We start from the raw sequence: 14,021 nt of genomic DNA, 5'->3' as shown, positions 1-14,021 counted from the left end.
CCTGGCCCTTCTCATGCCTCTCACTCCCCCCCACAGCCTTGCTGGTGCCCCTTGCCCCCCACCCACAGGCCCTGCTCCCCCAGCCCTGCCGAAAGGGGCCCCCAGCTGCCAGGGCTGTGGACCTGGGTCCGCAGCCCCCTATCCCAACTGTCCCCTGTTGTGGTCTCTGGTCAGGGGGTGGCTCCCCACCACGTATGCTCCTGGGGGGCAGAGGGAACCTGCACCCCCCCAGAAATGTATGTGGGCAGGCTCAGGCTTCAGGCATGGGCTTCCGCTCTGCTACCTTCCCCTGGGGCCTCCGCAGCCAAGTGGGCATGACCCAGCACAGCAGGGAAGAGTGGAGCTGCACCGAGATGCTGTTTGCTGCTACAAGCTCCACTCCTGCCCCGCGCTCAGGAGGTGTGTTGCCAGGGCTGTGCAGAGCTCTCAGCGGCAAGCAGCTTCTCCATACGGCTTCACTGTTCCCTGCCACCCTGCTTCCCTACCCCAGGGCCTCCACAGCCTGGTGGGCATGACCCAGCGCAGCAGAAAAGAGTGGAGCTGCATGGAGAAGCTGCTCACTGCTGTGAGCTCCACACTGCGGTGGCAATGCACCTTCTGCGCGTGGGGCTGGAGTGAGAGCAGTGACATGGGGTTGTGCTCCTCAAAACAGTGGCATGCGCAGGAGGCACATTGCTAGGGCAGCACACAGTTTGTAGTGGCAAAGAGATCCATGCGCAGCTCCACTTTTCCATGCCCTGCCAGATCATGCCTGCTGAGTTGCGGAGGCCACGTGGGAGGGAAGTAGGGTGGGAGCCCGTGCTCATAGTTTGCACCTACCCTGTGTACAGATCTGGGGGGCACAGGTCCCCCTACCCCCGCTGGAGTGCACACAGCAGCAGGGAGCCGGCCCTCCTCCTCCCCTGGATGAGCCAACCACAGCCCCATCCCACTCCCTGCTGGGGCCCTGCAGCCTCACATTCCGGCCTTGGGCCCGGCACCACCTGGCTGGGCAGCAGCCCCAGCCCTGCCCAGCTCCTGCTCCCTTCCCTACAGGGGCCTCAATCCCCCTTCCCCCCACCCCCACACTTACCTGTGGGAGCTGCTCTTGGTCTGCCTGGGGCCATGTGCATGACCAAACATGTGGTGCCCCTTGCCTGACCACCCTCCTTCTGCTCCTTCCCGGCTCCCTGCAGGCTGGAACTCTACCAGTCTGCAGGGAGCTCATTGCAAAATGGCAAAAGGAAAAATCTGCGTTTGCCTCCTGTTAAAGGTAAAATCCATGGGTTACTCTGTTTTTACATGGGAAATGGAGAACCCAGATCCCTGCTCATAACTATGCTGGCTTTTTTATTATGTTTGTATTATTTTAATTTATCATATTAACAAATATATCAGCTTAAATACAAACTGTTCTGCATTGTTTATATTAAAGTAGTTTATACATTAACATTTTCTTTTTTGGAAACTACTAGGATTATTATGGTAAAGATACTCAGCTTCCTGATGGCACGATGGCACGAGAGCACCTGAATGCGCATCTGTGGTTGAAATGCCGCATGGCGTTAGTGACTGCAGTAATGGCACAGATACGTGGCATTAGTGATGTGAAAGGTACTGTTGTCTTTGCTTTTAGAGATTTTGATTGGGAAAATGATACCAATTTGGGACCTTTGGGCAGTACTGCAATACAAATACAAAAATATTTGTGTTCAAACTTGGAATTGATTATCCGTAAACATAGGCAGACAAGGTTCCTTGGGTGAATTTGATATCTTTTATTAGACCAACCCAAATGGTTGGGGAATAGTTATTAAGCAAGTTTTCAGGTTCAAAAACCCTTCGTCAGGCTAAGCAAGTTTCAGCAGCTGGTGTGTGCTCTTCAAAAGCACACACCAGCTGCTCTTCAAGAGCACACACCAACTGCTATCGACCACCCAGCCAGGGGAAGAGCTGGACCGGGAATTCTCAGGTAAGCATGCGGAGGCAGTTAGGTCAAGGGACATGGTCATCATGGGTGACCTAAACTACCCAGACATCTGCTGGGAGGAGCAGTCAGCCAGGTCTGACCTCTCATATAGGTTCCTAGCTGAGATACAGGACTTCCACCTAAACCAGGAGGTACACAGTCCCACCAGGGGAAATGTCTTGCTGGACCTGGTCCTGGCCACAGGCAATGACCTGGTGAGGGGACTGCGGGTTCTCGACCACCTGGGTGATAGCAATCATTGTCTACTGGAATTCACCATCCAGCAGAGGGTGTCAAAGGCCTGCTGTAAGGCAGCAGCCCTGGACTTCAGGAGGGGCAATTTCAGTGAGTTAAGGAGATTAGTTGGAGGGGCACTGAGGTCCTGGAGGGTAGGGGAGTTGGTGGGGTAAGATGAGTGTTGTTCCTTAAGGAGATGATCCTCTGAGCCCAAAAGGTGACAGTCGCAACGTGAGTCAGTGGGGGCAAGAGTGCTCAAAAGACCCCATGGCTCACCAAAGGCATTCAGGAATGTCTGAAAGCTAAAAAGGAGGCATACACCCGATGGAAGGGAGGGGAGAATAGGATGGGATTCAATACTAACAAGTGCAAGGTACCGCACCTAGGGAGAAAGAACCAGCAGCATACTTATAGGCTGGGGAACTCCCTTCTAGTCAGCACAAAGGCAGAAAAGGATCTTGGTGTCATTATTGATTCTAAGATGAACATGGGCCACCAATGTGAGTATGCATTCAGTAAGGCTAACTGCACCTTGTCATGCATCCACAGATGCATCACGAGCAGGTCCAAGGGGGTGATCCTCCCCCTCTATGCAACATTGGTCAGGCCGCAGTTGGAGTACTGTGCCCAGTTCTGGGTGCCACACTTCAGGAGGGATGTGGACAGCATCGAGAGGGTCCAGAGGAGGGCCACTCGCATTATCAGGGGGCAGGAGGGCAGGTCCTATGAAGAGAGGCTACAGGACCTGAACCTGTTCAGCCGTCACAAAAGAAGGCTGAGAGGGGATCTGGTGGCTATCTATAAATTTACCAGGGGGGACCAGCGGGGAACAGGAGAGTCCCTGTTCCCCTGAGCACTATCAGGAGTAACTAGGAATAATGGCCACAAGTTGACTGAGAGTATGTTCAGGCTAGACATCAGGATGCACTACTTCACAGTCAGGGCGGCTAGGATCTGGAACCAACTTCCAAGGGAAGTGGTGCTTGCTCTTACCCTGGGGGTCTTCAGAAGGAGGCTAGATGATTACCTAGCCGGGGTCATTTGACCACAGCATTCTTTCCTGCCCATGACAGGGGGTCAGACTTGATGATCTGCTCAGGTCCCTTTCGACCCTACCAACTATGAAACTATAACAATACTTGATGCTAATGTGCTAATTGCACAGATTTCCTATGTTTTATAGATGAGCTTATTAGTTAATATTTCTTTGGTTACGCTATTATGATGTGTATTACTGTTAATGTTTCTTTATATATACATGTACAAGTTAAAATTAGGAATTTAACAAGTGTATATTAACCTCTGCTTCCACCCTGAAAAATAGTTATACAAATATTGTCAAGGGCTTGTAACATTGATCCAGATTGAATTTGCTCAGTTTACAGGTAAAAAGATGTTGTTCTTACTTATAGTCTTACAAGCCCAACATCAACTCTGAAACGGGGTATTTCTAATTTAAATATAATTGTTGCCATCATGGGCTTCTGAGCCTAATTCTGCTCTAAGTAATACTTTTGAGAGCATATTTTGAAGATGATAATGGTATTACACAGGTATGATTGAGAATATCATTAAATTGTAGTATCTGTATTCTTTGGATTGATACCTTCCTAGTCTAGAGCTCAGTTGAGTGCACTTGCAATACTGTTTGAAGTCAAAATGTTTTTTCTTGTAAACTAAACTAATTTGATTAAAAGAAAAACTGTGAAACAATAAACATGGAATCCCTTTATGCCACTTCTACAGGAATTTTTCAGAGTGACCTTTAACAATGGAAGGAAATGGTACTGTAAAATCGTTTTTTATTTTATTTTTATTATTAATCTCCTTCCTTCTTTTAGCAAATGACATGAGTCAATGTGTAAGCCTGATAAATGAAGTAATAATAGAGGCTGAGGCCTTCGGTGACATCGATACGCAAGCTGAAATGATGATGCAAGCTGTTATACTTGACCTGCATGAAAGACGTCCAGTGGCAGACATTAAGCCTCGTTTGCAGGTTTGAATACAAACAAAGAATCAGTTTTATTAACTCTTTTTTTCATTTGTGCAAATGAAATAGTTGCCAGGATGATTGGGAATTTAGGGTTCATGTGGTATGAAGAGGATTTATGAAGTGAAAGAAGACTGGGGATGTATAGGTGACTCTTGAAGCTTTGTGGCCAAAGGATCATGAATGGGATCAGAGAGGTCTGGGAGGGAAGGGGTGTAAGGTTAGTTTTGGAGGATTGGCAACTGAATAAGCTTAAAATAATCTAATGCCTCTTAAATCCTGTGACTGTAAGCATACATTTGTATTCTTTATTAAGAGTCCTTATAAATGAACTATAACATTGGTTAACTTGGTTTACATTATATGTGTTCAAATAGGACATAATCAGTTTGCTCCAAAAGGAAACATTGATTTCCCCTCAAGCTGCTTTAACACTTGTGAGAAGTATGATTCTGCTTGCTGACATACTGGCAGTACATACAGAGGATGACAGAGAGTATCACTCTTCCACAAATGAACCATTAAATTTGTTAATTCTGGCACACAAACTTACTGTTAAGCAGGTGAGTGCTATGTTGATGAGTTACATTCGTTTCACAGCATTTGCAAACCCTTTGTGCTCTTTTCATTTGTCACATTATGAAAACTATTTTAACAGCTCATAAGTAGTGGGCATGCTTGTTAAACTATCTATTGAGCTTCTCTCAGATTACACAGTAGATAGAATTGGCCTTTCTCACTGATCTCCAAGGCTAGGGACAGACATTACACATAAACCAGTTTAAGTGATTAGAAACTGGTTTAAACCTGTAACAGAACATAAGTTCAGTGCACATAAACCAGTTTCAAAATGGCTGAAACTGGTTTAAGATAAACCTAGTTGAATGTAGTTTCAGACTTAACTGATTTGGGTCAAACCGGGGTATGCAACGTCTGTCCCAGACCCCTTCCTGGTTTAAGTTAAACCAGAGTCCTCCAGCAACCCATATGCTTTGCAACTGGGCTGGGCTAGGCTGTGCTCTCTCCTCCAAAGAACAGGCTAACCCTGCCCCTCTCCTCCCTAGCCTAAGCTCCAGGGGAGACTGAAGGCATAATAAGGTCTGCCTGGCTTCCCTTGCTGCTCGCTACTCAAGCAGGGATTTCCCTCTCCCTCCTTCCCCTCTCCCACAGCATGGACCCCAGCCCCACAGATCCTAGGCATGTGGTATGCTAGCTAATGCTGAGAGGTATCTGTGTATGTGTCTCCAATTTCACTGGGACAGGCAGACAGGACAAAGGCAGACAGAACAGTATATGCTTAGGGTGTTTTGGAGCTAATCAATAGAGCAGCTTCCTGGGAAAAAGCTGTTTAAGAAGAGCTTGAACTAATGCAAGAGGCTTGTGTTTTGCTGTTTAGCTGGTAACACAATGGTTTGCTAATGGGCTGATAACACTGTGGTTTTATCAGCCCCCTTGCTGGTTTGCAGTCCTATCAGGTTTGCAGACAGGGAGAGGGAGATTGAAAAGCTCAGCATCATCAACAGGTGCATGAACTGCATTTCTTGAATGGAAAGGGACTTGTCTATCCATTTCCAAATTGGTTCAAGCTTTGCAAGTTAAACTAACCTGCAAAGATTGAATCAATTCAGGCTCAGGCTTTTTGAATGTCTGTACCTAGCCCAACAGAGTCCTCAAAGATAAGATATTGACTGAAATAGTCTGCTTTTTCTAATACCCATTTGCATTCTGGAGTGACTAAGTGCTTGGACTGAAGTGTTAAGTTTGGTATTCAGAGTGCTGAACTTGCATGGTGGGCATGGAAGTCAAAATGTTAGTCTTAAACGCTTCTGAGCCATCTCATTAGGTACCTAATGATAGATTTAGGTGCCCAACTTAAAGTAGACAGGTTTGAAAATGTCAATTTGGGTTCTTAATTTGAGATTGCTTAAATCAGGACATCTGTATGAAATAGCAGTACTTAGTAGCTACAGGTATTTGCAAGATCATACTTTGTAAAGATAATGGTCCAACATAAGAATTTCAGCATAAGTACAATCAAAATCATCTAAAGACATACAACTTGGCACAGAAGTTTACAGTATACTATTTGTTTTCTTTGTCATCTGGAAGCAGACATGTCCTTTAGTGTTTTCTGCCATTTTCTTGGATAGGATTGAAAATGAAGCATTTGCAGATGAAATTCCTTCCTTCCTTGCAGGCATGCAGAAGCTGAAACTTTTAGATTTTTTATGTCCCCAAGGGTGTCAAAAATGACATGGATCACTTCTTCCTTTTAGCTTTCCTACTCGTTACACCTCAGTAGACCTACAGTTAACTGTATGTTCCCTTTACTTTGTCTTTATGGCAGTTTTGTGCTTTCCTCTTTGGTCTCTCATTGGCTTTAAGAGCTTTTTAAAAATCACTTAAAAGCATCAGTGATCCATCTCCAGAAGCAGAGCAGCAAATGGGTTCTGTCTCTTGATGACTTCCTCATTTGTGGGATTTTGCCTCCATAGCCATTATCTGGTTTCAGAGCCCAAGGTTTCCAGGCATGATTAGGAGCTCTTCAGCTTTTCCCTCAGCCATTGAGTACCTGACATAAAAGTCCCTGTTTATCTATGGAGAGAACAGTCAAAATTAAGCCAGCAGTTCAGGAGTATTAAGCCTTTCAGTGTTTCTTATGAAAGAGCACTAAAGAAGTCAGTGGGGCTCCTAGGGCATGTAAGGGCTTGGCCTTACAATGTACAGAATGGGGACTTTTGGGGTGTGCATAAAATGAATGTGTGTGGTTAGCTTTATTGGTGAATAATTTGATTTATAGAACATGCTTTTAATAGATGTTCACCCTTGGAGAATCAGTGGAACAGCAGCATGAGGATACTATATTGACAAGTCCAGTGCTACCTCTGAAAAATTTGTTCTTGCCACATATCAACTTACTAGCAAAAGTCAAAATGAGAATTGGTAAGAAAAATCAAATGCATTGTTTCAGTAACATTTCTGATGAATATTTGAAAAAAAATAATTTCCAACTAATAGAAATATGCTGGAAATGTGTGAATTGTATCAATTTTTTTCATTAAGAGGTAAAAATGTAAGAGAAATATTTCCTTCTGAAATCTTCAATAGATACAGATGTTGCAGACAGCAAAACAAACAAACAAACAAACAAAAAAGACTACCCAGGCAAGGTACCATGGTTATAACAATTTAAACACATTCATTTGTTACACGAACCTTATATTTTTATACAATTCATGTTACTGCATTCCATATAATTTGCTCCCACATATCCATTTATTTTGCTTTGCTGAGTACTGTGTATAGCATTACCTAGTGTAATGTGTAATTTTTAAATTAATGTTATATTCTTTCCAAGTAGAAGTTGACAATACCCTGCTGAGTGACATGCATAGTACTGATTTTATGAGAATTGACTATGTTTGTTCCCAGTCTCTAGGGTGTAAAACCCTCTGAACAGTAATCTCTGAGAACAAATACTATAACTAAGCAAATATATCAAAGAGCAGGGAATAATATTGACCAGGTTGTTCTCCCTCTCAGTTATATAAGTTATAATGTCCATGTCCAATGCTGTGTATGAGCTATTAATGAAAAAATAAGTTCTTTTACTTTCATAGTTGGTTTCATAGTTGGTAGGGTTGGAAGGAACCTAAGCAGATCATCTAGTCTGACCCCCTGCCATGGGCAGGAAAGGAAGCTGGGGGCAAATGACCCTAGCTAGGTGGATGCCTAGCCTCCTTTTGAAGACCCCCAGGGCAGGGGCAAGCATCACTTCCCCTGGAAGTCGGTTCCAGTTCCTAGCTGCCCTGACATTGAAGTAGTGCATCCTGATATTTAGCCTGGATCTAATCTGTCAACTCATGGCCGTTGTTCCTTGTTACCCCTGGTAGTGCTCAGGGGAACAGGGACTCTCCCATTGCCTGCTGGTCCCCCTTAGCAAGTTTCATAGATTCATAGATTGTAGAGTCAGAAGGGACCACAATGGATCATCGTGTCCAACCCCTGCCCCTGGCAGGAAAGAGGACCGAGGTCAGATGACCCCAGCCAGGTGACTATCTAGCCTCCTCTTGAAGACCTCCAAGCTAGGTGATAGCACCACCTCTCTTTGAAGCCCATTCCAGATCCTGGCCACCCTTACTGTGAAAAATTTCTTCCTAATATCTAACCTAAATCCACTCTCAACTAGTTTACATTCATTGTTCCTAGTCACTCCCTGGGGTGCCTTAGTAAACAGCGCTTCCCCTATTCCCCATTGACCTCCCCTAATAAGTTTATAGGCAGCCATCAGATCCCCTCTCAGCCTTCTTTTGTGGAGGCTGAGCACCTTGGACCTGCTCGTGATGCATCTGTGGATGCATGACAAGGTGCAGTTAGCCTTCCTGACCGCATCCCCACATTGGTGGCCCATGTTCATCTTGGTGATTCCAAGATCCTTTTCTGCCTCTGTGCTGATGAGAAGGGAGTTTCCCAGCCTGTAGGTATGCTGCTGGTTCTTCCTCCCCAGGTGCAGCATCTTGCACTCTTCTGTATTGAAACCCATCCTATTCTCACCTCTGCCCACCTCTGTAACCTGTCAATCTGGTTGTAGCCTTTCGCTCTCTTCTAGCATGCTCACTTCTCCCCACATCTTAGTGTCATCTGCGAACTTGAACAACGTGCTTTTCACCCCCTCGTCCAAATCGCCGATGAAGATATTGAACAGTGCAGGCCCGAGGACCGAGCCCTGGGGAACCTCACTGCCCACATCTCTCCAGGCTGAAAATGACCTGTCCACCACCACTCTCTGGGTGCGGCCCTCCAGCCAATTTTGCGACCCATCTGACTGTGTAGGCGTTGACACCACAGACGCCTAATTTTTTAATGAGGATGGGGTGAGAGACAGTGTCAAAGGCCTTCCTAAAGTCCAGAAAGACTATGTCCACCGTGACACCTGCATCCAAGGCTTTTGTGACCTGGTCATAGAAGGCCACCAGGTTGGTTTGACAGGCCTGCCTCTAATGAACCCATGTTGATTGCCCCTAAGCATAAAGTCCCCTGCTGGCCCGTTGCAGATGTGCTCTTGGATAATTTTCTCAAAAATTTCTCTTTTAGCTAATGTAGTTTATAGTTTGTAAATTATTTGGAAATGTGCTGGGTATTCTCAGACAAAAAATATTAATATCTGTTTAAAGTTCAAATTAAGTTGAAATTATACGATTAGACCATTTTTGTTGCACAAAAACACCCACGTTTAAAAGTCAAGATATTCATAGTTACTTTTAAACAAAGTTATTTCTATCCTTCCTATTAATCTTCTTATAGTATTGTGTCTGAATCATAATAGACTAGAAATATCAGTACAGGTTTTCCCTTGCTTTATGCTGTACATGCGTTCCTGGAAAACTTGAATTCACATAAAGGGAACCACTTTACAATGTAACAAATAGGGATATGTTCCAAGACCTTGACTGTACTGACCCCCAGACCCATTTCTACCACTTTTAGAAGACAATTTTGGTACTCACCAACAGCAGATAGTACATGGAAGCACAGGGTGGTCTTGAATGTCACCATAATGGGGATAGTAACTACAGAGACGTGTCGCAGACAACAAGCAAGGAGCACAGATCCACACAGGAGACTCTATTCTGGTGCACATCACTCCCACAATGCACTGCACAAAGCAGCTGACTGCAGGCTTCCACCACACCAATCGCATAAGAGTGAATTTACCTCACATACAACAGATTTTTGGTATAAAAAGGGTCATCGCATAAGGGCAAATTCGCACATACAGAACCCACATAAAGCGAGGGAAACTTGTATATGGTTTGTAGTGAGGATAAATCAAAGTCTTTTCTTTTACTCACAGTGGTATTATGTTAAGAAATTATACTGTTTCTGCACTTTGGGAGAGAAAAAATGTAGTCTTGTTGATTCAAGAGGTATTTGGTGGTTTAACTGCCGGTGTGTGATACTAAATATTGTTCTTAGGGCTAAATGTATATTATTGTGTTGACAATGTGAAATGAAGCTGATATAATCCAAGGAGCTCTAGCTTTCTTTTTCTTTTTCTTCATAAAAACTGCATCCCAAAGGTTCTTCTGTGGATATTTAGAAGAAGCAAAACTGGGCGTGTTTACATGTGGCCATACTGGGCCTTTGTTCCTGCACCGTCATTTAGTGTTTCCTTTTGGAAGTACTAAAAGACATCACAGTAACAGCCTGTACTGCACTGTGCTGGCTGCGCATGATTATTTTTGGACTCTACATTGCCATAGCAACGTGTTATAACAAGGGAGTGCATTGCTATGGTATCGTAGTGGCAGCATCACAGTTTTTGCCAACAGATGCTACGGTGCCACAGCATCTTGTGTAGATGCGGCCACTGAAGTTAAAAACCCAACATCTAATGACTTACCCACCAAAATCTTTCACAGCTGACACCATTTAAATTATGTAGCAAAAATGATTTAATTTGATCAGTTTTTTCCTTCTGAATCAATATTATGAGCAGGAGACCAGGTGAGCCTTGCAGAGTGCTGAGTAAATCATGGGGAAATATCAAAGAAGTCTTCAAATCTGAAGGGACATTATGGTTTGGAGGTTCTTGGAAGATTGGCCTTTATATAGAACTAGAGAATAGGTTTTGCCTCATTCATGTTTCCCAAGTAAACTAAGCCACTCAAGATGGTTTGTGCAAATCTAGTTAACATTCATTGGCCCATCTATGATTTTGAAAACAGGGGGCAGATGGTGTGGTGTATCATTGCATATAGTACAACACATTTTTCTCCAAGTAAAAAGAAACCAGAAGCTTTACTAATATGGTGGGGGCTTAGGCCTATATTTTTCAGTTTAAGATTGAAGCAGAAAACAAATACAACTTTACGGGAATGGAATATGCATTCTAGTGCTATATCATATATTACATGTTAGAAAACAAGAAACTAGGCAAAATAATCAAAAGATGTTATTTCTTTAGTCCTGTAGTAATTAGAATTACATGTATATCTTTTTCAAATTCATAAAATAAAATCATGTCGTCTTGAGCATCTTGACAGTGCATCCATTGCTTCACTGGAAGTTATTTCCACACCTGACCTTACGTTCACCTGAGTTAATATTTCCACACCTGAGTTAATGCTTTTGAAAACAGTCTGCAGGGCTGTGAAATAGCAGCTACTTCATCAGGAGCAGCTCAGATAGCAGAATTGCAGAAGAGACACTAGCTTTATTAGGGCAACATTAAGACCATTAAAAAAGAAGAGAGGTTTGTTAACACCTGTGGAATGAATAATTTAGAAGGAATCAGATAGTGAGCAATAAAGTAAATTGTTTCTGTCACTGCTGCCTGAATAGAAATATTGCTGTCAATACAAGACTGTTTGTTTTAAACTTTGGCTTCAGAACCAAAGGGAGGGTACAGCTGAGCCACTGGACTGACCCCTAGATTTGCTTCTGTTAACATTATATTGTGTTGAAAGGCCTCCAAGATTTCTCAGCTCTTTATATAGCATTAATCATATTTGTATCCATGAGCCATTTAGATTTTTGGGATTCAATATTATATAACAGTCCTTATTGCAAGGATGAATTCCCTTTTAGAAAAAATGTTCTTGATTTTTGGTAAAACATTGTACTGCCTAAAATTTTTCTTTCTAGGACATGTGTTAGTTCAAGAAGTAGCTTGCACATCTAAAAGAGAAGATCCATTACAATGGTTACCTGCTCTCAGGCATTTAGAAGCAGCATTGGAGCTTTGTACAACATCTGTAACAAGAGAATTAGATCTGGAAGCTGAAATTTTTTTCCAGAAAGGTAGGCAAAATCCTGGTTGCATAACTTGACTACATTTCCAACATATTTTTATGTCTTAAGAAGGCCTTAAGAAACAATTTGTTGTAAAAGTGCATTGGAATTGGACTATTCCCTCAATGAACTGAGTATCTGCTCATTATTTTCTCCTCAGCAAGGCAAAGGCTTTACATTAATTTACTTTCCTGTAGGAAAATACAAGTTGTCATGCAGAGAAAATAATAACAATGCAAAAAATGCTTTATCTATGTATCTGTATCTTCTTTTTTTTAGGCAGGGTAGAACGCCAGATTATTGAAGCAGGTAGCAATAAGTCACCACTGGCTGCTAAGACCCTGTTGCATGCCATAAAAGTGAGCCTGCAAAATGATCAAAACTTTGAGTAAGTAACTGTGTATATGAGTTTTCATAATTTTCTGCTTTTTATATACAAAGGAAAAACTTTTCCACATTTTGGAGATTTTTCTTCTATTTCAATATTAAAGAAATACTGATACAGTTTAATGTATGAAAACAAATGTTTTAAGGGCTTTAACGTACATTTTTGTATAGAATGAATTATCCAATACAGAACAATGTACCTTTGTCCTTTCCTTGGGCTGTAATCCTGTCATGGTGGAGAGGCTTGTGTTCCAGTGACCCTCACAGCTATGTCGTCTTGAGTCTTGTGTTCCTGGTAGGATCTCCCCTGATGAACAGGTCTGAGGTGAGGTTCCAGACTAACTCCTGAAGACGCCAAAGGTGGAATAGGTGTACTTGAGGGCCTGATGGTTCTCTGCAGCTGTGAAGGCAGATGAGGGCTGCAGTGGGATGGAGGTCTCCAATTGTCTTGGACATCCTTGCCACTTGGTTCAGGGCTTCTTCCTGTCAAGTTTGTGTGGCTGTCACTTGGGCACTAACTTCCCCACATTGAAAGATGTCATGCGCAGGCCTCTCCCAAGGATGTTAACATCTCCCAGAAACCAAGTCCTGCACCAGTGAATGAGTGGTGGTGGGGACAGGATCAGTGATCTCTGGGCGTAACTAGTCACAAATTTTCATGTTGGCAATGGTTGTGTGATCGTTGTTTTGCTCTTACTGTGACAGAAGTACAGTTTGGCAGCTGTGGCCATAACTGTGCAGTTCTCTTTAGGATCCCCTCTGCTCATCCTGAATTGGGAAGAGGCCAGAAAAGATGCCCTAAACATAGGCTGTCTCAACCTTCCCCTGGCTGGATTGCTGCATCCAGTGGGATCACTCTACCTGCAGCAGAAACCAACAAAATAAAGTACTGAAATTTGCCACATGGAATGTCCGCACTCTCATGGACTCCCTGGACAGTGAGTGTCCTGAAAGAAACTGCTGTAGTAGTTAAAGAACTTGACATCGATATTGCTGCCTGAAGTGAGACCCACTAGGCAGGTGAAGGCCAGCTGAAAGAAAAAAGGAGGTGGAAGGAAAGGAGAGGAAAGTCACTTGAAGAGTGGTGCATTCACGGGGTTGGCTTTGCCATCAAGAACAAGACTGTTAGTCAGCTTTCAGAACTCCCTGTGGGCATTAACAAATACCTTATGACTCTCTTCCTCATGCTCTGTAACAGCCAGTATGCTACAGTCATCAATGCATACACCCCCACACTTGTAGTTTCATAGTTTCATAGTAGCTAGGGTCAGGAGGGTCCTGATCAGATCATCTAGCCTGACCCCCTGCCACAGGCAGGAATGAATGCTGGGGTCACAAGACCCCAGACAGGTGATCATCCAACCTCCTGTTGAATTTGCCCAAGGTAGGGGCGAGAACCACTTCCCTAGGAAGTTGGTTCCAGATTCTGGCCACCCTAACTGTAAAATATTGCCTTCTGATCTCTAACCTAAACCTATTCTCCATCAACTTATGACCATTGTTCCTCATCACCCCAGGTGGTGCTGGGAAGAATAGGGCTCTTCCTATTTGCTGATGATCTCCTCTGATGAGTTTGTAGAGAGCCACCACATCCCACCTCAGCTTCCTCTTGCCGAGGCTGAATAGGTTCAGGTCCCTCAGTCTCTCCTCATAGGGCCTGTC

General features: G+C 43.6%; 1 protein-coding gene across 1 annotated transcript in view; it reads left to right on the top strand.

Annotated features, from left to right (window-relative positions):
• The window catches only part of CFAP54 (cilia and flagella associated protein 54), a 231,349-nt gene that overhangs the window by 173,763 nt on the left and 43,565 nt on the right, over positions 1 to 14,021 (top strand). Inside the window, exons 54-59 of the mRNA XM_025213430.1 lie at positions 1,455 to 1,593; positions 4,027 to 4,184; positions 4,556 to 4,741; positions 6,995 to 7,121; positions 11,826 to 11,981; positions 12,252 to 12,360. Of these exons, the coding sequence (XP_025069215.1) occupies positions 1,455 to 1,593; positions 4,027 to 4,184; positions 4,556 to 4,741; positions 6,995 to 7,121; positions 11,826 to 11,981; positions 12,252 to 12,360 (875 nt within the window). The remainder of the gene's footprint in view (positions 1 to 1,454; positions 1,594 to 4,026; positions 4,185 to 4,555; positions 4,742 to 6,994; positions 7,122 to 11,825; positions 11,982 to 12,251; positions 12,361 to 14,021) is intronic.

Source organism: Alligator sinensis, unplaced genomic scaffold (genome assembly GCF_000455745.1).
Source record: "Alligator sinensis unplaced genomic scaffold, ASM45574v1 scaffold154_2, whole genome shotgun sequence".
Classification (NCBI taxonomy): Eukaryota; Metazoa; Chordata; order Crocodylia; family Alligatoridae; genus Alligator; species Alligator sinensis.
This window is presented reverse-complemented; position numbering and strand designations above follow the sequence as displayed.